Here is a 22,399-nt window from a genome sequence, read left to right as displayed (position 1 = left end):
ATGTGTGCAGTTGTGTGTGTGTGTGTGTGTGTGTGTGTGTGTGTGTGTGTGTGTGTGTGCGTGTGTGTGTGTGTGTGTGTGTGTGTGTGTGTGTGCGCCTCTTGCTTAATGGAATTCAAAGTCTAGCCCACACCTCTTTCAAGAGCTCCACATGGCGCTTTGTCACAGGCTGTGGGGGTGGTTTCAAGGACATTATCAAACAGGTACCAGAGGATATCATCCGGAGTTGAACAGAAGAATCGGTTTGGTTCAACGCGATGCATACATTTCACTTGGACATGTGTTTCATCTGTGCTAAAGATGATGCCTGGATACAGCTCTTCATCACATCTGAGCATGCACCACTGCCCAACCAGCTCTAAACTTCCCCACTGGATTTCCTTTTCTGGCGGTGGATTCCCTTCACTGGCTGGCTGTGGCACAGCAGTTGATACCTTCTGGCCGAAACTTAAACACTGTGTGTTGAAGAGCTTGCAGTTAAACTTCTCAAGGGCATGATTTGGACTTTGTGGAGAAGTGGTTAAGTTCCTCAGTACTTCTCTTCTTTCCTTGCTTCTTTTGTAAGCCACTCTCCACTTTCTGCGCTTCTGCTGCTGTTCTCTTTCACTTAAGTCATTGATTCTCTTTTGTTCCCCCGTCTCTGTATTTTTTCTCCATCTCTGGCGTTCATTCTGCAGGTATTTCTCCCTTCTTTCAGGATCATCGTTTAGGCGTGCACGATACTGCCTCTGCCTTTCTGCCACTGTTGTTGATGCCATCATAGACTCATAGATGTCTGTAAATGTTTAAATTGATATACTTAAATCAAAAATTTGTTAAGATGACATTAAACACATGCATGTGGTATAAGACTGTTAATCAAATATAATAATTAATTTAAATAATTGGATAACTTCACAACCAAAGTGTTAACACAACCCCTCACATTTTTTGCTAAAGATGGCTGCTCCTCTACATGTGGTTCATAACAGGAGAGCACATGGCATGCATAAGATTAAAAAATCATATTTGTGGTTGAATTAACAAAGATCATTTTCACATCTACAAATTGTAACAAGGTTGAGTTGTTAAGCTTGACGACCACAATATCACAATATAAATGACTGAAATGTGGTTAAATGTGTGCACAATGTTGTTCAGAAGACTTCGATGATGTCACTTCCTGTTGTAGATGTCACTTAAGGATCAGTTTATTATTTTTATTTGGGGGGGGAGGGGGGGTGATATGTGTAAACAAGGTTTAGGGGTTGCTGAGGTATGGAACTAAATAATGTGATTTTAATGAATAATCAGGAATTTAATTTGGGGAAAAAACAGTGACGGAATAGAAGGATAGATGTTTGTGACTTTTCTGATTTTATTAGTTCTATCCCAAGTACACTTTCCTAGAAGCTCACGAGGGACATGAAAAAAAACAAGATCCTTTTTGATATAAACTTAAAATCTATTTAATGTTTTTACACTTTATCAAAATAAAAAAAAGTTTTAAAAAATACACATAAAAGAGGTCAGAGAGACTCAAATCATACTGGTTATTCAGTATAATAATAATGTCATATTCTAGTCTATCCACAATTATTTTTTTTCGAAAACAACCATGTCAATAGATATTATATATGCAGTCAGTCAAACAGATATTCTAACCAAACAAACAATTTACATAAACTGCAACAACAGCTCTGAAATTTACATATAAGGCTAATGTTACCAACTTTTGCCATATTAACCACTCTCACCATTACAACACAGCCTAATTGCAGTTTTCAGCACTTTACAAGCCTATGACGTCCTCAAATGTCTTGTTTCGTCCACAACCCACAGTTATTCAGTTTACTGTCATCAAGGAGCAAAGAAACCTGAAAATATTTGCATTTAAGAAGCTGATATCAAAGAATTTTGACTGTTTTAAAAAAAAACTAAAACCAATTGATCGATCATCAAAATAGTTGGCAGTAATTGATTAATCATTGCAGCTCTAATTGCTTTGTAGGTAGGTAGATTTTAAAAATTCCATAAAAAAACTAATAAAACTTCAACAACTACAACAAATTAATGCACTGATAATGCATTCCTGTTTGAATAATTAAGTAAGTAAGTACATTTGTCCCCCGTAAGGAAATTTGTTTGCATGGCAATCAAGTAGGCATTACAAACATACATCATACAACATACATCATACATATACACCAAAAGAGAACCTTTAAATATACAAAGTCACATACTAATACACTTAACACATATTTCCCCATACCCTGCACTTTTTACTACCTATTTGATTAGGCAATACCAGACCAGCTGAGTATCCTACCTATTAACTTACATATTTAATAAAAGCTTAATTGCTTGAGGCACAAATGAAAACTTTGATCTATTTTTGGTAAATAGAGGGAGGCAATATCGTCGCCCAGAAGGCAGTAGTTCGAATGAAGAGGCAAGGGGGTGCCTCTTGTCTCCCACAATGGTTTTTGCCTTGTTCCTTACCCTTTCCCTATAAATGCATTCCACACTTGGTAACTTGATCCCTAATAGTTTACTGGCCATTGTTACTGTTTTCCTTACAGACTTCTTCTGTGCCTCAGTAGCATTACCAAACCAGCAGATGATGCAGAAGGCCAACACACTTTCAATAAAAGAAGAATAAAACATCTGAAGCATTTTGTTGTGAACATTAAAGGATAACAATTTCTTTAAAAAGTACATTCTTTGTTGTGTCAAGCGTGGGGTCAAACGTTGCGTTGGGTGGGTAAATTATCCATTTTTGGGGATTGTAGCATGAAAATTTATTAGAACTGTGTCAAAGTGGTTAATTGCATGGATTACATGTGGATAACAATTTTCATAAAAACATATGTGAAATTCCCACATCAGCTACTGATAGTTTAATGGGGACATTACAGTCATGACTTCAAGTAAGCCAATAAGTCCTATATTACTTTCAGTTGACATCCAGATATTTATTTAACTTAACTACAACAAATGTTCTTGCCAGAATCATTTTGTCAAGCTATTTCAAAAGTGTAAAATGTATTACCTATAAATATGCCTATACTTAACTATCAATATTGTAAGGCTCTGAGGTTTAAGGATATGCTATCTTGTACATCAGCATGTTAGTGTGTCATATGAATTCAAAAAAGTTGACAAAAGTTGAAAATGTATGTGGAACATGGAGATGAGAAAACTAAACAAGGGAAGACATCCATCCATCATCAACCATTTATCCTGCGCACAGGGTCGCGGGGGGCTGGAGCCTATCCCAGATGACATTGGGCGAAAGGCGGGGTACACCCTGGACAGGTCGCCAGTCCATTGCAGGGCCACACATAGACAAACAACCACTCACACTCGCATTCACACCTAAGGACAATTTTAGAGACACCAATTAACTTAGCATGCATGTCTTTGGATGGTGGGAGGAAGCAGGAGCACCCGGAGAGAACCCACGCGGACACGGGGAGAACATGCAAACTCCACATAGAAAGGCCGGGGCAAACGGGGTTTATGGGAAGACATATGAAGGAATATTGAAGGAGTGCAGGTAAATAAATAAAAAACATATCTTAAAAAGAATATAATGTTAGGAATACCTGGAAAACTCGATAATGACAGGATGGGTTGTTTATTTATTCAGATATCTCATTATGGGAAATTGCTGGGAAATGATGAAGCAACATTGCATCCATGTCAGAACCAAACAATAGATAGATATTGCTGACAAAAAAAAATTCTGATCTGAAAATGTCATGCAATGATGAAACCCAGACTGTTTGTAGCAAAGTGGGTATTTGTTTTGACTTTGCCATTCCAACATTTAGGAAAATGTATCAGTAGACCCAACATGAACATCATCTTTGGTTTGATAAACTAAGACCAAGGATGTTATCATTGATTTTCAGAAAGAAAAAGGCTGTGGTGACCCCCCCCATGTCATGATTAAAGATGAAGCTTCCTCTAATTGCACTTCGGTGTCCTTGTGAATAACAGGCTGGTCTGGAAAGAGAACACCAGTGCCATCTTTTACAGGAAGCTGCAGCCTTTTAATGGCAGCAGTTCACTCCTGCATGTGTTTATGAAAGCATTTTAGCAAGTGTCCTATTTTATGCAGTTTTTTGTGGCTTAAGGAGGACGAGGACAAGAACCAGAAAAAATAAACTGAAAAGTAAGGCAGGGTCTATTATTGGCTTGACCCCTGACACTCTAAAAGGGTAGGAAGCCCAAGAGTGATATGCAAAATGAGGATCATCCAGTGTACAATGTTTAGCCACAGATCAGCCAACAGCAAAATTCAATTGCACTAGCCAAGTTTCAACCAGTAGAGGGCATATGCATACCCACCAGACCAGGCAATTTTAGTGTTTTATTTTTTATTTCAACTTCCTCATCTCCTCAATTTATTTGCAACTATTTTGTCTCAATGGACTTACTATTAATGATTGGTGTGTATAGTGTTTAGTCTGTTTTATATTTTTTGTTTGATGCATCTGTCCAGTGCATGCTTCATCAGATCTTATGTGTCATTTGTTGAAACTGCTTCTGTCCACCAAAGTGGCACTTGTGCACTCCTGTGCTCACTCATGAAACTGTTGCTACCAGAGTACACAGCTCCCACCCAATTCAATCTCTCATACTCTTCATTCATACTGGCTTCTTTCCAGTGAGCTAACATCATGGCTTGCATCTCAGAAAGAGCCATTTCTAATTTTGATTGATTTGCCCCTTTGTGGTTGTGATGTCAATAGCTGCATCACAAAATGTGGCTGTCATTTTATGTATAAACCATTGGTACGTCTTGGACCTGTTTGATGCAGCATAAGTGAGTGCTTACAATATCAACATGAAGGATCCTTACCACCCATTCAGTTTCTGTGTGAATTTGTATCCGGCCACCACCCCTTTCCTTTTTAGTGGAGTCACAGTCTACAACCAGCAATGGAACAATGTTCAAGTCTGCAAAGAAACATAGTTTGAATCCCCATTTATTTTGGGCTTTGCCTTCATGTGTCATTCCGTTTTGAGCTTATGTTAACAGCACCACATGGCAAGCACGGTAAGTTAACATGGTTCTGTAGTTCACCTTTGTTGAAGAAATATTAGCATGAATGAACTAATGTGATTTGGGGCAATAAAGCATATCCAGTTAAGAGGGTCCCAAACACTAAAGTGCAAGCAAATTCTTAATGCAAACATTAAGTCTGAAATCTCTATTTCTCTTTTTATAATATGTCAGTTAAACTTACACCCCAAAAAGTAGCCTACTGACTCTGAACTCAATATCAAATACCTACATACCTTAATATTTCATTAAGCTAAGCAATTTAATATTTCTTCTCATCTTGCTCTGTAACATGTCCTACCTTTGTGTTGGCTGTGTACAACATACAATTTTCAAGACATAGGCCATTTGTTTGCAGTTTGTGCTCGCATTGTCAATGAATCACTTATTGAAGACTGAAGTACTGAAACAGCTACTGTCGTGATAACAAACAAAACAGGTAATGTCAAAGTGTTAAAGCACAACATGATATCAGACATCAGAACTAATGAGCACATAAAATACACAACAAATACCTGATGCAGTTATAAAACAAAGTCTGTAATTAAATAATAAAATAATTTATGTTTACTATAAATTGTCCACATGACACAAAATGCATTTGTAACGTTATAATGTAAACAAGTAGATCTTATTTAGCTAAATGTCTTAAAATGGTGACAACCATTAACAGTCGGTATAAACTAGAGTTTCTAAATAATATGTTTTTAAGAGGTTGCAGGTAATAAATAAATAATTGGACTCTTCAGAAACTTTTTTGTATTTATTAGACATACTAAAATGTCTTGTAACAAAGTTCAAGCGGAACTTTGTGCTTATACGTGTTCAGGAAGACCGGTTTCTGTTTGGGAACGGACGGATCAGGACTTCCTGTTATTAGACGCTTTGATTGCGTACTACAGAAAAGAGAAGAAACAAGAGCGCATGTTAATATCTCCGTTAATCTGAACGTGTTATCTAGTGTGTCCCATAGTGTCCGTGTGAGTCTGAAGCAGTCAGTAAGTATGCCACTGTCTGACCGCTCGAGCTCTGACGGCGGCGGGGAGCCTCGGAGCCCTCGGAGCCGGAGACCCCGGACTCGTTCCCGCAGCCGCAACCGCGGGGACAGCCGTGAACGGAGCCTGTCTCCGGATAGCTTTGGCCCCAAACTCCCGAAGCCACGCAACAGGGAGAGGGAATGCGAGGAGCGGGAGCGCCGATTCAAAGAGGCAAAAACCCTCAGACGGATCCGCATAGGAAGCCCCCACCGGAGCCGGTCACGGTCCCGGTCCAGAGAGCGTCACACCAACAACAACAACAACACCAACAACAGCAGCAGCAGCAGCCACAACCACTGGCCCGAGCAGCGCGACGCTCCGGGAAAACACGGGAGCTCCAAAGACGACTACTACTACGAGCAGCAGAGGGACGATGCTCAGAGACAGAGACAGGAGGCTTTTATTGCCAGGTAACAAATGCAAAAATCAAAGCTTGATAATAGTAATCATGAGGAGACATTTACAAAAAAAATGCTGTTGCTTTTTGGGAACGGCCTTTTGAAACGACATTTATGAATATTCTTTTGCATTGTCTCAAAAAATCAAATAACAATAGGTTAGACCCAAATAAGCCACACCCCACTCCTTTTTTACAAAATATTTTTAGATAGAAAAACAGATTAAATAAAAAATGTTACCAACGCCTCCTTAAACTTAGAATCTGTAATCCTACACAAATAAACAAATTTACATGTTGAGAAATACGATATAATCAAACCCTTGACTCGCGTTTTTGTAGCGTTGCTATTGGGCCTGAACTTTTAAAGTTAGTTAAAGTCATTTCATTATTTAAAGCGGGGGATCCCTCAATTTTTCTGATTACCACGCAGTCACAATTCTCATACGCTTTTTCAAAAAAAATTTTTCAAGGGACTTATAAATCATCTGAAAAAGAATAATATAATCTGTGCATGGAAACTGCGCTTTATTGGCAAATAATCCCTTTGAATATTTCTCGATCTTTCAAAGGGTTTCGACACAGTTAACTGTGATAGTTTGCTTTCCACAGCCCAAAGAAACATGCCTTAATCAGACAGACAGCTAGAAGACTTTGAGTATGAAGTTTAGAATGGTGAAAATCTGTAACCAGCAAGTCTTTAGGGTCACAGACTGATTTTCTGCTTTCGGCTGCTGTATGTGTTTCAGCATTACCTGCCATCAAAAGCTGTGAAAAAAGTATCCTAAAAGAGCTTGCTTACTTTAAATGTTCAGACAACTCGTCTCTTGACAAATGTGCCGTATTAGTCAAACGTTCTCTTGACAAGGACTAGGTTGAAATCATTATCGAAACATCAATGTGGGTATTTTCCAACACTGCTGAAATTGAGTTGTTGAATGCTCTTCTGCTGATCGTACAGAGATGTATTTTTTCAGGCAGGTTTTATACAAATAGAGGAGCCGATAGGAATTATTCCTCAAAGGTTTTCCCACATAAAAACTTATTCTTCGTTTATTTTAACACAACCAGTTATTTGTTGTGAAAATAAAATGAGCCAGGTGTCATGTGTGATGAAGAAGGTCTCGGAGACTCATGATGACTTACGCAGCATTGTATATTAACGCTCGGCCAAGGAGACAGCTAACAGCATACAGTGTGCAGACACAGAGCGTACTGCCAAACCAAATCTGTCCGAACCTTCTTTCATCCGAAATATTTATTTCTCTGCCTTTCCCTTAGTGTGAATGGGCTTTGCCTACACGTTTATCATTAACTGTCATAAATAGCCTCCAATGCATTACCTATGTCACGTTAAAATCTAATGGTCTCATGTATTTTCACTCCAGAGACTGTATGTTCTGTAAACATAGTTCTGACTCCATCAGCAAGCTGTCATCATCCTGACTAGAAGTGAGACAGAGGCAAAGAGCTATAACTTGAAAGTGCAGAGTGCATTTTACTTTTTGGGGTCTGCTAGTGACCCTGAGCGTAATACATGAGCCGTATGTCACCTGTTACCTGGATAAAACCTGCTGAGAAAACTTGTTTAGACTGCTGCATCTGTCTGTCTTGCTGTTACAGGCGTCTGCAGGAGCGGGAGAGGATCGGTGAGCTAGGTTGTCCTGAAGTTTGGGGATATTCACCAAGAGTGAAGGAGCCAGAGTAAGTCAAGAGTCTCTCCTCTGTTAGCTATCATCACAGCATTAACATGTTAGTGTTGTATATTGTGCGAGATGAGAGATACACAAAACTAAATATTACTTTACTGTTTTAAGACAAACTGACTTTCTTGACGGACAAAATTAGATTTTGAATTGATAAATGTCATATGTGTAAATCGGGGCACAATTCAAACGGGATCAAAACATTTGTTGCCTCTCGCTGTTGACTACTGTACAGATTTTCTCAGAGGGGGCAGAAGTGGAAGGGAGGGACTTAGGCTTTCTATATTGGATTATATGTTGTTTTTGGGTGCAGAAATGAATCTCTTTCTTTTGTCTCCACCAGCTCTGATGAATTCACTCCGGTTGAAGATGAGAAAAACAGCAGCTCAGAATCGAGCTCAGAAGGTACAGCCCATACCATGTTTGAACATAAATACATGACGTTAATATTATATGGAGTTTGAATTTACAAGGAAGTCTGTCTGTCATTCGCAGAAGAGAAGAAGAAGAAAAAGAAGAGGAAGAAATCCAAGAAAAGAAAGAACAAAAAGCACTCAGAGGACAGTGAGCTGGAATCAGATTCAGATGGTAAGACAATCAAAATTACGATTCATTTAAGAAAGCTCAGTCTTTTTCAGTTGACCAGCTGAACTGTTGTGTTTTTATCTTGCAGAAGAAGAAGTAAAGAAGAAGAAAAAGAAAAAGAAGAGCAAAAAGTAAGCGCCGATATGCAGCTACACGACAACTTCATTCACACAGAAGGGGACGTTTTGATTAACCAACCGTTACGTGTTTACTAACAGGTCTAAGAAGTCCAAGAAGAAAAAGGCGAAGAAGAGCCGCAAGGAGTCCAGCAACTCTAGTAGTGAAGAGTCAGAGGAGGAAGAGGAGGAGGATCCTAACGCGGTGATGTGGGTGGAGAAAACCTGCATGGACGAACATGTGGTTGGGCCTGAAGCGCCACTCACCCATATGTCCCAGGACGACAGACCTTTGGAGTGAGTCTATTTCACATTTGTATTTAATCTTACATTACTGTTGAACTTTACATCACTGCAACTTAGAATTTCCACAATAAAAACACTGTAGAGGTTGTCTGAGAACAAGCAGGAGTCATGAAGCTGACAGGTTATGTTTTCCATCAATGCCAAGAAGACAACTTTCTACTTTAATTCTTTTTGGTTTCAGTGCAGTTCATCAGGAGACTGTTATTCTTCTGTTTCTGGAAAAACTAGAAAGAAATGATACGATCGACTGTGTCAAATCTGTTGTGGAGTCACCTTACTACAAACACAGAAAACATGTCAGTGACCACATGTATACGCTAGAGTGAAAAGCAAAGCAAGTTATTACACAATCTTAGGTTATGTACAGTTGGTAGAGCTGAAATGATTGGACAATTATTCTATTGGTTTATTATCAGAAAATCAATCTGCAACCATTTAATTAATTAATAATGGAATTGTAAGCCATGCTAGCCATGTGGTGGACACTGCCATCTCTCTATGGATGGCTGTGTCCACCACTTTGGTCCAGACTGAAATATCTCAACAACAGTTTGATGATTTGATTAGGTTGCCATGACATTTTGTCCTGACATTCACGGTGCCCAGACAATAAATACAAATTCAAAAGCAGGTTTAAGTTTTTTACATAACTTGTGACGAACAGTTAATCAAAAATAGCAAGATGGCGCACGGTTGGTTGGGCTCCGTGCTCCTCCTGCTTTTGCACTCTGATAGACTTCCTACTGACACCAAGATTAATAAGCAGCAAATACGTGAATATGTCAATAAACCAGAAGCCGCAAGTAAGAAGGACAAACAATATCAACAAGTGAAATGCCGGCGTGGAGCAAACAAACAGCGTCAGCGTTCAGACCTGCTATTCACCTGTTTGGTGTGGCTTCTGCTGCTGCTAACATTTGGATCACTTGTCCTAAGGATTCCACAAAACGAGCCTCACAGTCCTCTGTGCCACACGCCATACTTGAACAACGTTGGATATGGCTGTTTTACCATCTACTATTCCGTCCTGAAGTTTGGAAACACACGCGTAATAGGCTTATTACGCACCAAAGTGGAACTGGGTAGCAGGAAAAATTATAGTGGGCGCGCTATAATATATCTCTCCTTCCTGGTCCTGTTGGCGGGAGACATCCAGCTTAATCCCGGCCCAAACACTGACTGTACACCCTAGGTCCATAATACTGGCGTGGGGCTGGGTCCCGGCGTGACAGCGGAGCTGGGAACAGCGGGCTGGATTGGTGAGCGGGCAGGAACCTCCGCGGCGGAGCCGGTGCATCATCTGCAGCAGCCGGCGGACAAGGGGATGGTTGGCGGATTTCCAACGAGAGACAGCTGTGGGCACTCTGTGCGGACGAGTGTTCGGATGCTGACACCGGAGGACCAAGACCAAGAGGGAGTAGCTCCGTGTGCCCGCGTCGACCAGGCTGCAGCGTTTACTGCGCCCACAGATGGCCCGGCGGACTACTGGAGCAACCTGACCCAGAATTACACCATTCCTTTCGCGGATTCTTCTATCAACGAAGCGGAGGAGGCCACGCTGGAGACGGATTTAAAATCACTGTGCGTGCAAGGATCCAGAGGCGCTCCTAACCTTAAGACAGACTACACTATGAGTAAAGTCAATACAACTCATAAAGCTAAGTATAAGCGAACAAACAGGGACACTACTGACAATATCAAAACTTTGCAGTCACAAGCAATAATAAAGCAGAGACAATATTTATTTTTCCAGACAGTAAATCATGCGAAAATAATCTCGGATCCTACAGTAAAGCCTACCCTTAGGCTTTTTTGGGATGGCATTTAAATATTAGAAGCATCTATCCAAAATGTGATGAAATTAGAATTCTGCTACTTGGTTCCAATCTTGATTATTTGTGCATAGGTGAAACATGTCTGCATGATAAAATCCCCACCTCAATGATAGATGTGCCTGGATATAAGCGCTATAGAAAGGACAGGGTTACTGGTAGAGGAGGAGGAGGCGTTCTGGTTTACATTAAAGACCCCTTTAAGACCAAGAAAGTCCAAATAGATGAATCTCATTCAGTTGAAAGTCTATGTGTAAATGTTGCTTTACATGCTGCATGATGTTTAACATCCCTGTGGTGTATAACCCAACATCTAGTTGCCTACAAACTTTCTATCAAAATTTAGAAAACATTTTCAAATCTTTTAAACCTAACAAGAGAGGTCCTTATTTATGGAGACACTAATGTTAATTGGCTAAATAAATCCAGTAGGAAACAACTCAAAGAACTAACATCAAAATATGACTCATCAATTTATAAATGGACCCACTCGCCTGACAAAAACATCACAGACGGTAATAGATTTAGTTTTCTCAAATAAGCCTGAAAGAGTCTTAAAAACATACAATTTGGTGTGTGGCTTATCCGATCATAACATGATATTAATTTCCAGAAAACTCTCAAAGCATCTAACTGAATATAAAAATGACGAAAAGACAACAAAGTTAATAATTCCCCGCAAGGATCTTAATAAATTTGAGAATGAGTTAGCAAACACTAATTGGGATGAAGTCTCACAACATAGTCAAGTGAATGAGTGTTGTGATATATTTACTTCTACCAACCTTTGACCCACATTATAAATGTCTCTATTAAAACTGGAATATTTCCAGATGCTTGGAAAAAGGCACTGGTTAAACCCATCTTTAAGTCCGGGAATACCGCAGACGTCAGTAACTATCGACCAATAAGTCTAGTTCCAGTAATGTCAAAAATACTAGAAAAAATAATTTCAGAACAACTAACTGAATATTTAGAAACACATCAATATATACACCCTCAACAGTATGGTTTCAGACAGAACCATTCCACTGAATCAGCCATCTGCGCATTATTGGAAGATATTGTGCAGCCGCTTGATAAAGGAAACATCGTGGCTGCAGTATTCCTGGACTTAAAGAGGGCATTCGATACAGTAAACCATAGCCGTCTTATCTCAAAACTGTCATCCTTTAACATATCACACCAGGCATTATCATGGTTCGAGTCATACTTACAGGGCCGAGAACAATATGTAGTTATTGATCATATAAAATCTGCCCCATGTAAAATTAAGACCGGAATCCCTCAGGGAACCAAACTGGGGCCTTTTTTCTTCAGCCTGTATGTGAACGAGCGTCCTGAAGTTGGCCTTCAGATGTATGCCGATAACACTGTGGTTTATGTGTCCAGCAAAAGCCCTGCTGTTATTGGCAGTACAATGACCAAAAGTCTTGAGAATGTGTTTATTTGGCTAAACAAATCCTGTCTAACACTTAATCTGAAGAAAACTATATAAAGATATATATATATATATATATATAAATTTCTATAAAAAGAACTCGGACAACAAATTACATTAACATCAAAATGAATAGCGAACTCATCGATCAGGTAGAACAAGAAAAATGTTGAGGAGTGATTTTAGATTCTCAGCTAAACTTTAAAAGTCATATCAAAAACATCTCAAGAAAAATGAAGGCCAGTATGAATTGTTTCAGAATGATCAGGAGCTGTCTGACATTTGAATGTGCTCATGTCTTTCTGAACACTATGATCCTGTCCCACCTGTCGTACTGTTTGGTCCCAGACCAGCCAAACTACCCTAAAGCTTATTGAGGGGCTTTATAACCGTGCCCTAAACATTTTAGATAAAAAGCCCATTTGATTCCATCACTGTTAAATTTACTAAACATAAAATCTTAAACTTTGTTAATTTTGTTAATCTTAGACATATAAAGTTGTTTTTTAAATGTTTGACTGGACTTGCACTTGAGCCACCTTGTAAATTTTTGAACAGGCTGGAACCCTTCAGATCAACAAGAGCTGCTACATGTGTAAAGTTCCATTTCATAAAACATCTTTTGCCCAAAAAGTTTTTTTGTGAAAGGAGCCAATCTGTGGAACTGTCTTCCTACAAATATAAAGACTTTAACTAAACTTTCCACCTTCAAAAAACAAACAAAAGCCTGGCTCATAAAGCAGCAGCGGTGTGATCATGCCATATGAAATGTATATCTGTGTGTATGTGAGGTGTGCATCTGTGTCAGCTTGAGTGAATGTGTTTATTTACTACACTAACTCTTATTGGTGCTAACTGGTTTCTGGACATTTTATTGTATTCCCTGTAAATTTTTTCTCTTTCACTATCTTAACTGTTAAAAGCCCTTCTAGGGACAGGTGTTTTGCGAATTAGCCACGGCTATAAACAATGTGATACAGGCATCAGATTATTTTTTATGTAATAATCTATGTTTTTTGTATCTGTCCCTATTCAAATAAACAATAATAATATAATAATAATAATATCTCAACATCTATTTGCACAACATTTTAGTCCAGACATTCGTGGTTCCCAGACGATGAATCCTTATGACTTTGGGGATAACCTGACTTTTCTTCTAGCGCCACCCTGAGGTTGACTTTTATGGTTGGGACTGAAATGTCTCGACATCTGCTGGATGGATTGCCTTGAAGATTAGCACATTCATGTCCCCCTCAGGGTTATAATTGTAATAATTTGGATCGCCTGATGTAGTTCCATCATCAGGTCAATAATTTCAATTTTGTCCAATACCTTTTAGCATGCTAACTCGCTAAACTCAGAACGTTAATGTGGTAAAATACTTACCTGCTAAACATATACCTCAAGAGACAAGGCTGTAGACTCTAAGTCTTGTAAATGTAGTGGTTCCGGCTTCTTAAATTCTTTGATAGTAAACTGAATATTTATAGGTTTTCAACAGTTGGTTGAACAAACCAAGAGATTTTAAAAGGTCAGCTTGGGAACTTGTGATGTCCATTTTCTGACATGTTGTAGGCCAGACAATTAATCAAGAAAATAGAAAATCTGCAGGATAAAAATGAAAATAATCATTAACTGCAGACCTTGAAGTTGTCTTAATAACATTACTAGCAGCTGTATGAAAAGGTTTAAGAAGAAGAAGCACATTCAAAATCTTTTGGTTTGTAGTATTTATTTCTGCCTAAAGTAAATTTGTTTCTCCTTTGGTAAATGTTGCCTAATTGTTTTAATTTTCCCTCTCCTTCCAGTTTTGGCCATGCACTGTTGCCAGGTGAAGGTGCTGCGATGGCAGAGTACGTGAAAGCAGGCAAACGTATCCCTAGAAGAGGAGAGATCGGTCTCACCAGTGACGAGATCGCAAACTTTGAGAAGTCTGGCTATGTGATGAGCGGCAGCAGGTACGCAGTGTTTACAAATGGAACTATAAACACCACGATACGACTTGTATCGGTAGGATGCAGTGAATCCACCAATTTTTCCTTTATCACAGTTAAAAATTCACTTTAACTACCAAGGCCTCACTGGAAAAAGAAATGCATGACTTAAATGAAGGTGACTGATCACACAACCTAATGTGAAAACTTGAATTACATTTTGCCTCCAGCCACCTCTGCAAATATATCATATTATTGTAGAAAATAGATTTCAGTATGTGTTTGGGATGGTGCCGTGGTTTCAAACAAGCTTGCGTGTTTTAATTACTGTGATTATGCACAATATATAAAATATTGTATACTGGTCCATCTTGTCATTACTGTGTTACTGACAAATTTCTAACGTGACCCCTGCAGACATCGTCGTATGGAGGCTGTGCGTCTGAGAAAGGAGAACCAGATCTACAGTGCAGATGAAAAGAGAGCTTTGGCATCCTTCAACCAGGAGGAGAGGAGGAAGAGAGAGAGCAAGATCCTGTCCAGCTTCAGGGAGATGGTGTACCGGAAAACCAAAGGCAAGGAGGAGAAGTGAACGTCACATTTCTTAGATCACCCTTTACTGGACATCTTTTGTTTTTGTGACTTAAGAGTAATGTTTTATTTGTTTTGGAGGATAACCACATTCAGCTTTAAAGGAATGTGCAGTGTGTAGGGAGGATTTTATTGTAAAGAAATGTGTCTGAAATGGTAATCAGTTGTATTATTATTATCCATCCTATTTACTCACTGGAACTGGTCTTTCCTTTCAATTGTTTCATTATTTTTTTTCTTGTACATTTTAGCAAATGATCCTGGTCAGAACCATAAATAAAATTTCATTATCAAGTCATCTTGTGGTTTTCACATTTCTTTTCACAAGTTTGGTTGCTCTGAGATAAATATTTCCAAGCAAAGTTGAGAGAAATGCTTGAGAAATGAAATGTTATTTTGTGTAGCATAAATGTTTTCTGTTGTCCTATTTTGTGGATCATTTAGTGACCTCTCAGATTTATCTTTTACCACATATGATGACCCTAAAGTCCTGTTTCAGAACCACAGAATTACAGCAATATTTAATATTATGCCAATTCATATGACCTAATCTACTACAGGAAATCTTTCAGCTTGTTTCAGCCAACTAACTGGAGCTGGTACATATTGGTAAAATCCAGTATGTTTCTTGTTCAGACACTGATCATGAGATATTTTGGATATGACAGTAATTCAACAGGGGTGACTCTTTCAATGTGGACATGGTGTCTGGCCAGGCTGCAATGATTATTTGTTGACTTGATGAATGTCTATCAAATTCTGAAAAACAACTTCTCAAAGCCCTGGCTGATGTCTTCATGTGCTTGTGTTGTCTGAACAGCCCAAAAGATATTCAGTTGACAATAAAATAAAACAGAACAGCAGCAAATTCTCAGATGTGATAACTGGAACCAGCTATTTGTTTCGCTTTTTGGATAATAAATGACCTAAATGATTAACAGATTATAAAAATAGTTAGCGATTAGTTTTCTGTAGATCAGCTACTTGATAAAATCGACTAATGGTGTCAGGTCTAATGGCAGGCAGTTTGTATCTGCTGACTGTGATGAGGCCTTTAGACTAGAAAGAGACATTTAAGATGAACTATTAGACTATTAACCATTATCCCAGACAATGTCTAGCCTCACTACAGATACTGATCTATTCCTCAGGTGAGACATTATCACCTGTACAAGTGACATGACATCTACAGTTAATAGAAGCTCCACAACATATAACCAGGTGTAAAGTATTTATTATATTAGAGCAACAATCTCTCGTATTTTGAAATTTAACATATGAGCCAAGAAGCCTTGCAAGATTTCCAGTATGGAATAGTTTTAATTGATAACAAGGACAACAGCCTTAAAAGACTGAAAACAAACAAACAACTGAATGTTAAATGTAATTTATTTGACGTACAACGAAAAACTTTCTTCTGATCGGGGTCTTCATTTTCCTCGTCATCAGTGGATGTTCTCAAGTCCCTGTTGAGGAAAAAAAAAATAAAAAAGATCATCATAACTCTAGTCTTCTCTCATTTCTAACAGTTTTAAACCTCATGTAATGTCTAGCATAGCTCCACTCATCTTCAACCTGAGCAATTAACCAAATATAAAAAGACCTGTATGGGTGTGCAGGGTGTTTTTTTGTTTGTTTGTTTTTTTTTACAATAAACATATGCTCTTGTTTGTTAATCAAGCCTGTTTAAGTCTGTTTTATGTGCAAATTCTGCTGGTATGGACAGTTTAAAAGCTATTTTAATATTTGGGGAAAAAATGCATTAGGAAAACATTTCAATCCCCTATCATAATGCAAGAAAATACTAAATTATCTTAATGAATTTAACAATCTTTTCTGTTGTTGTTCTTTTCTGTTTACTTATTTCTTTTGTCTTCTTGTATTGGTACCACTTAGGCTTGTACCGGTATACTCAATGTATTTACTGCGGTGAATTGTAGTATTCTGTAGTAATAGTCAAACTAATAATTATGCTTTTATTTTTGCATTGTTTGCTTAAATTAAATGATTGGTGAGCTAACGTACGTATTAGTATCCAGTTACCTCAATAACATCATTAGTTGTTGCTATTAACATCGCAAAGCATTTTACATTTCATATATAGATGTATGATACTACTTTTTCTTTAATTTACTTTATAACAGGAAAATACTAGTGTGCCAAATGTGCAGTCGATTCAGAACACGTCACTTTCAGATGGAAGACTAATGCTCTGAAATGATAGGTTTAGTTGGAAATACACCACCTAAATACAATGCCATCATTACTCGAGACTTTTGTTGTAGATGTTACTCCATGAAACAGTATTTTGTTGCCTGTTTTTACACATATATTGTGTGTCTTTTCTGAAAATGTACACACCACTGAGGTCAATATGTTTGATAAATAAAACACTTGTAATGTCAGTGGCTAGCTGGAGGGTAATACAATTAGTTTAAAATACTAAAAAACTATAAGTTTTCTTTGGAAAATATGCACAATTCAAAGTATGCAAGTTTTCTTTGCAAGGAAATGTTTTATCACTATTGACACATGGACACTCACCTTGGAGTCAAAGTACTGTCCTGTTCCTGACACTCGCTTGTCTCTCTCCATCAGGTACCATTGCCACGGAGCCCGAGCGATTCTCTTTTCCTACAGGGAAAACAATAATCTTTAATGAAGTGGTTTACAGAGTACATAAACAATAACAGACTGCATATTTAGCTACATCTGACTTGTTAGCATAGCATAGCAGAGCTACATTAACATCCAGCATCCTCCTCACCTTCCCTCCGTTGGTAAACTTGTGGATCTGTGCGGTGGCGACGCCAGGGATGATCAGACACGCGGTCATGATGGCGAAGCTAGGCAGAATTTCATACCACATGATAACAGCCTTAAACTGTCAGGCGACAAAGAGCAACTCTGATGACAACCAAGTTGCCCTACTGCCCTCGACAGCTTATTTTGCTAAGAAGCTAACAAAATGTCGGCCCTCCTGACGACCTAGCAGAACAAGAATAATACTTCCTGTCGGATATCTTTCAAAAGAAAACCTACAAAGACTGCGGTATCTAACCCGTATAATTTGTGTACAAACGACTTCACTATTATGCTGTCAAACGTTTGTATACATTCTGAAAAAAATGTTGCCGTATTTGTAATGAACGTGTTGAAAGGTTGCTTCAATAGTTAAATATAGAAATTACAATGTAGTTTTCACACTGAATATTTAGACAAAGCTTACTCAGCAGCAAATATAACGTTTTGTTATTTTAACTAAACACTCGCTTGTTTTGTGTGGCATATACAAAATGAACTTAAACTTTAAACTTAAACTTGCGAAAGTTTATTTTGAAGGGCATCTGAAAGGGAAGCTGAATTTCGCTTACTTTAAGGTTATTATTTTTTAGTGAAACAAAACAACGAAAATTACTATTTCAGTCAAACACGGTCTATGGTCAATCCGAAGATTTAAAAAAAAAAATACAAATCAAAATCTTAAATTATAATTTCAAATCCACGTTTGCTTCATAGACTGCATGGTTTGCTTTCACTCACAGCGCCGCCCTCCTGCGGTAACGCTGAACTGCAGGCCCAACCGTCAGAGAGGAAGTACGGTTAGCATCAGTTGGTTTGCTGCTAACCGGTGGCTAACTTGCTAAAAAAGTAAACAAGTCCGCGGGATGAGATGAAATTCAACCCCAGGACAAAGTAACTTTTCAGCTATGAAGGAAGACAAAGAAAACACTCGGCCGAAGGAGAAAAAAGTGGAAATAAAGTGTGAAGATGGAGAAAAGACGGAGAAGCCCAAAGAAAAGAAAGAGGCCATGACAAAGGTAAACTGTATGCTAATACTAGCTACGTTAGCAAAGGTTAAGTCGTCAGTTATAGATAATTATAGTTTCATGAAATAACATCATGTTTTTAACTGGCTGTATTTTGTCAGATATATCATACATAGTCTACTTTGTAATTTATGTAGTACGTTGAAGCCAGACAAACTGTCACTTGAACTAGCCCCAACTTGAAGATAATATTAGCCATTTTATTGCCCTCTTTTCCCAGGCTGATTGTTCTCCTAGATGTGATGGTGTTGACATTGTCAATAATCTTTCCTCAGATCGTGATCAGACGATTACCACCAAGTCTGACCAAGGAAGAGCTGGAGGAGCAGTTGCAACCTCTCCCAGAGGTGGACTACCTGGAGTTTTTCTCCAACGACACCAGGTGATATGATAAAAAGACACGTCATGATTAAAAAATACCACCAGTGACTCTAATAATAGTGTGAACTGACTTGAGTATTCTGTCCTTTCAGTCTTTACCCACACCTCTTCGCAAGGGCGTACATAAATTTCAAAAATCAAGAGGATATAGTTCTCTTCAGAGATCGATTTGATGGATATGTCTTCATCGACAGCAGAGGTATGGAGAGCATTTATAGCTAAATAGACAAACTTAAGGATTTTCTCAGACATGAATTGAGGCCTCATGCATGTCCACATTTTGTTTTTAAAACAGGACAGGAGTATCCTGCCATTGTGGAGTTTGCACCTTTTCAGAAGACTGCCAAGAAAAGAAGTAAGAAAAGGGATGCCAAATGTGGAACAATTGTTGAAGGTAAAGATATTTATTGGTATAGATTATATATGTCCAAAATGTGAGATTTGGTGATCGTGCATGCTAGGTATGCATGTGTTTGTGATTAAATTTGACGTTTGCTTCTTAAGAGTCGCCTAAAATAACCTGGATTAATGCTAGTAGTTGTTTTAGTACATGTGTGAACTGTTCTTAAGCTTTGTCTGACGTTTAAATGCCCTATTTCAATTAAGAAACGTTTTAAAATACTCCACACCAGACAAAGCTTCAGAGAAGCAGTCCAACCACACACAGTAACATGTCTGTTGTATATTTTCTTTCAGATCCAGAATACAAGAAGTTCCTTGAATATTACAACGGAGATGAAGAAAAGTTGGCATCAACACCTGAGACCCTGTTGGAAGAGCTTGAGGCAAAATCAAAGGAACTTGTAGGTAGGTGAACAGACCCTTTAATTAAAAGTGCAACGGAAACATTACTGGTTATATTTTAAAACAGTTACACTATTGGAAGGATAAATTAAAACATTTTTTTGTCTCTTCAAGCTAAAAAAACAACTCCTCTGCTGGACTTCCTGAAGAATAAACAGGTAAATAAAGTACTGTGGGACAACAGTGTGGTTTAGTTATGCATGTTCATTTGCATAACTAAACCTCATGTCCTGTTTCAATGATGTTCAGAGAATCAGGGAGGAAAAGAAAGAAGAGAGAAGAAGGAGGGAGCTTGAACGCAAGCGTTTACGCGATGAGGAGCGTCGCAAGTGGAGGGAGGAGGAGAGAAGGAAGCGCAAAGACGCAGAGAAGATGAAGAGGCTCGAGAAACCTCTGGAGAAAGACAAGGACCAAGTTAAAGAAGAACCAAAAATTAAGGTGTGTGCAGCAGTGGATTGAAGCATTTTTTAACTGTGTGCAATTCCATGTAATGATTTTGTCTTTATTTGCATCTGTGTAGCTCCTGAAGAAGCCAGATAGAGGTGATAATGCTGATTCTGAGAAGCCCAAAGAAAAGGTTAAGAAACCAGAGAAGCCAAATAAAGAGGACAGGTCCATGGGGAGTGCTGATCATAAGAGGCGCCAGAACATTGAAAATAAGGATGATCGAGGAAGGAAGTTAGTTGCTTCAGTGTTTGTTTTGAATTCCCATTGCTCACTTTGAACAGAATACTTAAACAGGATTTCTGCTTTACCCTCAGGGTGGACGAAGATGGGCGTAAGGAGTTCAGGGAACGTGGTGTAGATCGAGACAGAGAGCGCGAACGAGAGCGGGAGAAGGAACGGCGGCAGAAGGAGAAGGAGCGCATCAGGCGACAGGACGAAGATCGCCGTAGAAGGAGAGATCGGCAGGATGGAGAGAACTCGAGCAGGAGGCGGGAGGAGGAGGTTAAAAAAGACAAAGAGCGTGTCTTCGAGAAGAAAAAGGGTGAAAACACTGGAGACTCCACTCACTCTGACAGGGCCGAGAAGCCTGCCAGAGACAGCAAAAGGGAGGAGAGCAGTAAAAGAGAGCGGCTACGAAATAAGGTAATGAGTCTGGCCTACCGAATCATTCCTCGCAGGCATTTTTCGTTTTTTCTAAAAGTATTGTTTCTTCGCATCAGGACCGGCCAGCTATTCAGCTGTACCAGCCAGGGGCCAGAAGCCGCAATCGAGGAGGAGGAGGAGGTGGAGCAGGAAGAGGAGCCGAATCCAACTCTGCCGACAGGAAGGCAGATACTGAGACCGAGAAAGTGGCTGACAAAGGAGACGATTGAGCAGATTTCTACTTATGGCATTTTAAGTTTGGCGAGGAGAGGGAAGTAGGGCCTGCAAAGCTCAGAGCAGCGATGTGGCGCCTCAGGGCGACGTGCACTGTAGTGCAAGCAGGGCTGCATCTGGCTCTCCCAGTCTCAGAGGCAGAGATGGAATTGTGGAGCCTCTTAGTGCCTGAATGTTTATTTGTTAGGGGAGGTAACCATAACCTTTGGAAAGAGTTTGGCTTTAGGGCACATTAGTTGAAGCCAAAGCTTTCTTGGACCAACTGAACTCAAAGTGACCTTATTTCAGTATTGTCTCTCATGTAGTGTTGTACACACAGCAAACATTAGCTTTCCACATCTTCATCCATATCACACTCTGATGGTAAAACATAACCTCGCAGGTCTTTAACTTCTCAGTTACTAAATATGTCAACATTGCCAAGCTCATCAATATTGTTTCCACGCTGTCTTGAATGGAATTTCTGTGGTAGCATTGCCATTTTCAGTTTCACATGTAAAAATTACATCTTACTCCGCCTGGGGAGCCAGACAATTTAAACGCATTTGCAGAACTTCTTAAAAACATAAAACATAGTGCTAGTCTTACAGGCACGACATGCTGAAGGACATCATGTGTACTTGCCTGGATCATGTGTTTTGTTCATACATTCATACAGTGATTGAGGAGAAATAGCCATTTCTGACTAGAATCAGAGCGATCAACCTGTGCCCCCCCCCCCCTTTTTATAGTCTGAAACTCCCCTTTAACCTTAATCTGTGATGCACTAAACTGAATACTGCATGAGAACACGTCACTGCTGGTGATGCTACAGGAGCCACTTCTGACTGGAAATAAAAGAGCTCTTTGCTTAAGTCTACATGTCTTTTTTTTTTTTTCTCCTTGGTGAATCATTCAGTCTTGAAATGTTTTTTAATAGGTTGAGTGTGTGTGTGTGTGTATGTGTATATATATATGTATGTGTATATATATATATATATATATATATATATATATATATATATATATATATATATATTATTTTTTTTTTTTTTTTTTTTTTTTTTTTTTTTTTTTTTTT

At 38.8% G+C, this 22,399-nt stretch overlaps 3 protein-coding genes across 3 annotated transcripts; 2 read left to right on the top strand and 1 right to left on the bottom strand.

Moving 5' to 3' along the window:
* The first annotated feature begins 5,891 nt into the window (after positions 1–5,891).
* On the top strand, positions 5,892–15,299 carry LOC123965156 (NFKB activating protein). The gene is made up of 8 exons (XM_046041721.1): positions 5,892–6,500; positions 8,111–8,191; positions 8,537–8,598; positions 8,689–8,781; positions 8,867–8,909; positions 8,997–9,191; positions 14,285–14,434; positions 14,828–15,299. Exons 1-8 carry the CDS (start codon positions 6,058–6,060, stop codon positions 15,000–15,002), a joined length of 1,242 nt encoding a protein of 413 aa, XP_045897677.1. The 5' UTR covers positions 5,892–6,057; the 3' UTR covers positions 15,003–15,299.
* Positions 15,300–16,301: 1,002 nt separating this feature from the next.
* On the bottom strand, positions 16,302–17,931 carry ndufa1 (NADH:ubiquinone oxidoreductase subunit A1). Its single transcript, XM_046041722.1, has 3 exons — positions 17,769–17,931; positions 17,546–17,635; positions 16,302–16,467 (listed from the first exon to the last, which is right to left on the bottom strand). Exons 1-3 carry the CDS (start codon positions 17,868–17,870, stop codon positions 16,447–16,449), a joined length of 213 nt encoding a protein of 70 aa, XP_045897678.1. The 5' UTR covers positions 17,871–17,931; the 3' UTR covers positions 16,302–16,446.
* A 576-nt stretch (positions 17,932–18,507) lies between these two features.
* Positions 18,508–22,198, top strand: upf3b (UPF3B regulator of nonsense mediated mRNA decay). Its single transcript, XM_046041720.1, has 10 exons — positions 18,508–18,822; positions 19,107–19,213; positions 19,305–19,411; positions 19,508–19,606; positions 19,909–20,019; positions 20,131–20,174; positions 20,266–20,454; positions 20,537–20,694; positions 20,778–21,105; positions 21,183–22,198. The coding sequence occupies exons 1-10, from the start codon at positions 18,712–18,714 to the stop codon at positions 21,333–21,335; spliced, it is 1,407 nt and encodes a 468-aa protein (XP_045897676.1). The 5' UTR covers positions 18,508–18,711; the 3' UTR covers positions 21,336–22,198.
* Positions 22,199–22,399: the final 201 nt, after the last annotated feature.

This window comes from Micropterus dolomieu, unplaced genomic scaffold (assembly GCF_021292245.1).
Source record: "Micropterus dolomieu isolate WLL.071019.BEF.003 ecotype Adirondacks unplaced genomic scaffold, ASM2129224v1 contig_8767, whole genome shotgun sequence".
Classification (NCBI taxonomy): Eukaryota; Metazoa; Chordata; class Actinopteri; order Centrarchiformes; family Centrarchidae; genus Micropterus; species Micropterus dolomieu.
The sequence above is the reverse complement of the archived record's forward strand: the minus strand, read 5'-3'. Positions and strand labels throughout refer to the sequence as shown.

Excerpts from the sequence above, each read along its gene's own strand:
- ndufa1 (XM_046041722.1), bottom strand. The coding sequence starts at position 17,870 with ATGTGGTATGAAATTCTGCCTAGCTTCGCCATCATGACCGCGTGTCTG. Across the intron at positions 17,636-17,768 it reads AGTTTACCAACGGAGGGAAG|GAAAAGAGAATCGCTCGGGC; the intron begins GTGAGGAGGATG and ends TTTTCCCTGTAG. Across the intron at positions 16,468-17,545 it reads GACAGTACTTTGACTCCAAG|GGACTTGAGAACATCCACTG; the intron begins GTGAGTGTCCAT and ends TTTCCTCAACAG.
- upf3b (XM_046041720.1), top strand. The coding sequence starts at position 18,712 with ATGAAGGAAGACAAAGAAAACACTCGGCCGAAGGAGAAAAAAGTGGAA. Across the intron at positions 18,823-19,106 it reads AGAAAGAGGCCATGACAAAG|ATCGTGATCAGACGATTACC; the intron begins GTAAACTGTATG and ends ATCTTTCCTCAG. Across the intron at positions 20,175-20,265 it reads ACTTCCTGAAGAATAAACAG|AGAATCAGGGAGGAAAAGAA; the intron begins GTAAATAAAGTA and ends AATGATGTTCAG.
- LOC123965156 (XM_046041721.1), top strand. The coding sequence starts at position 6,058 with ATGCCACTGTCTGACCGCTCGAGCTCTGACGGCGGCGGGGAGCCTCGG. Across the intron at positions 8,192-8,536 it reads CCAAGAGTGAAGGAGCCAGA|CTCTGATGAATTCACTCCGG; the intron begins GTAAGTCAAGAG and ends TGTCTCCACCAG. Across the intron at positions 14,435-14,827 it reads TATGTGATGAGCGGCAGCAG|ACATCGTCGTATGGAGGCTG; the intron begins GTACGCAGTGTT and ends TGACCCCTGCAG.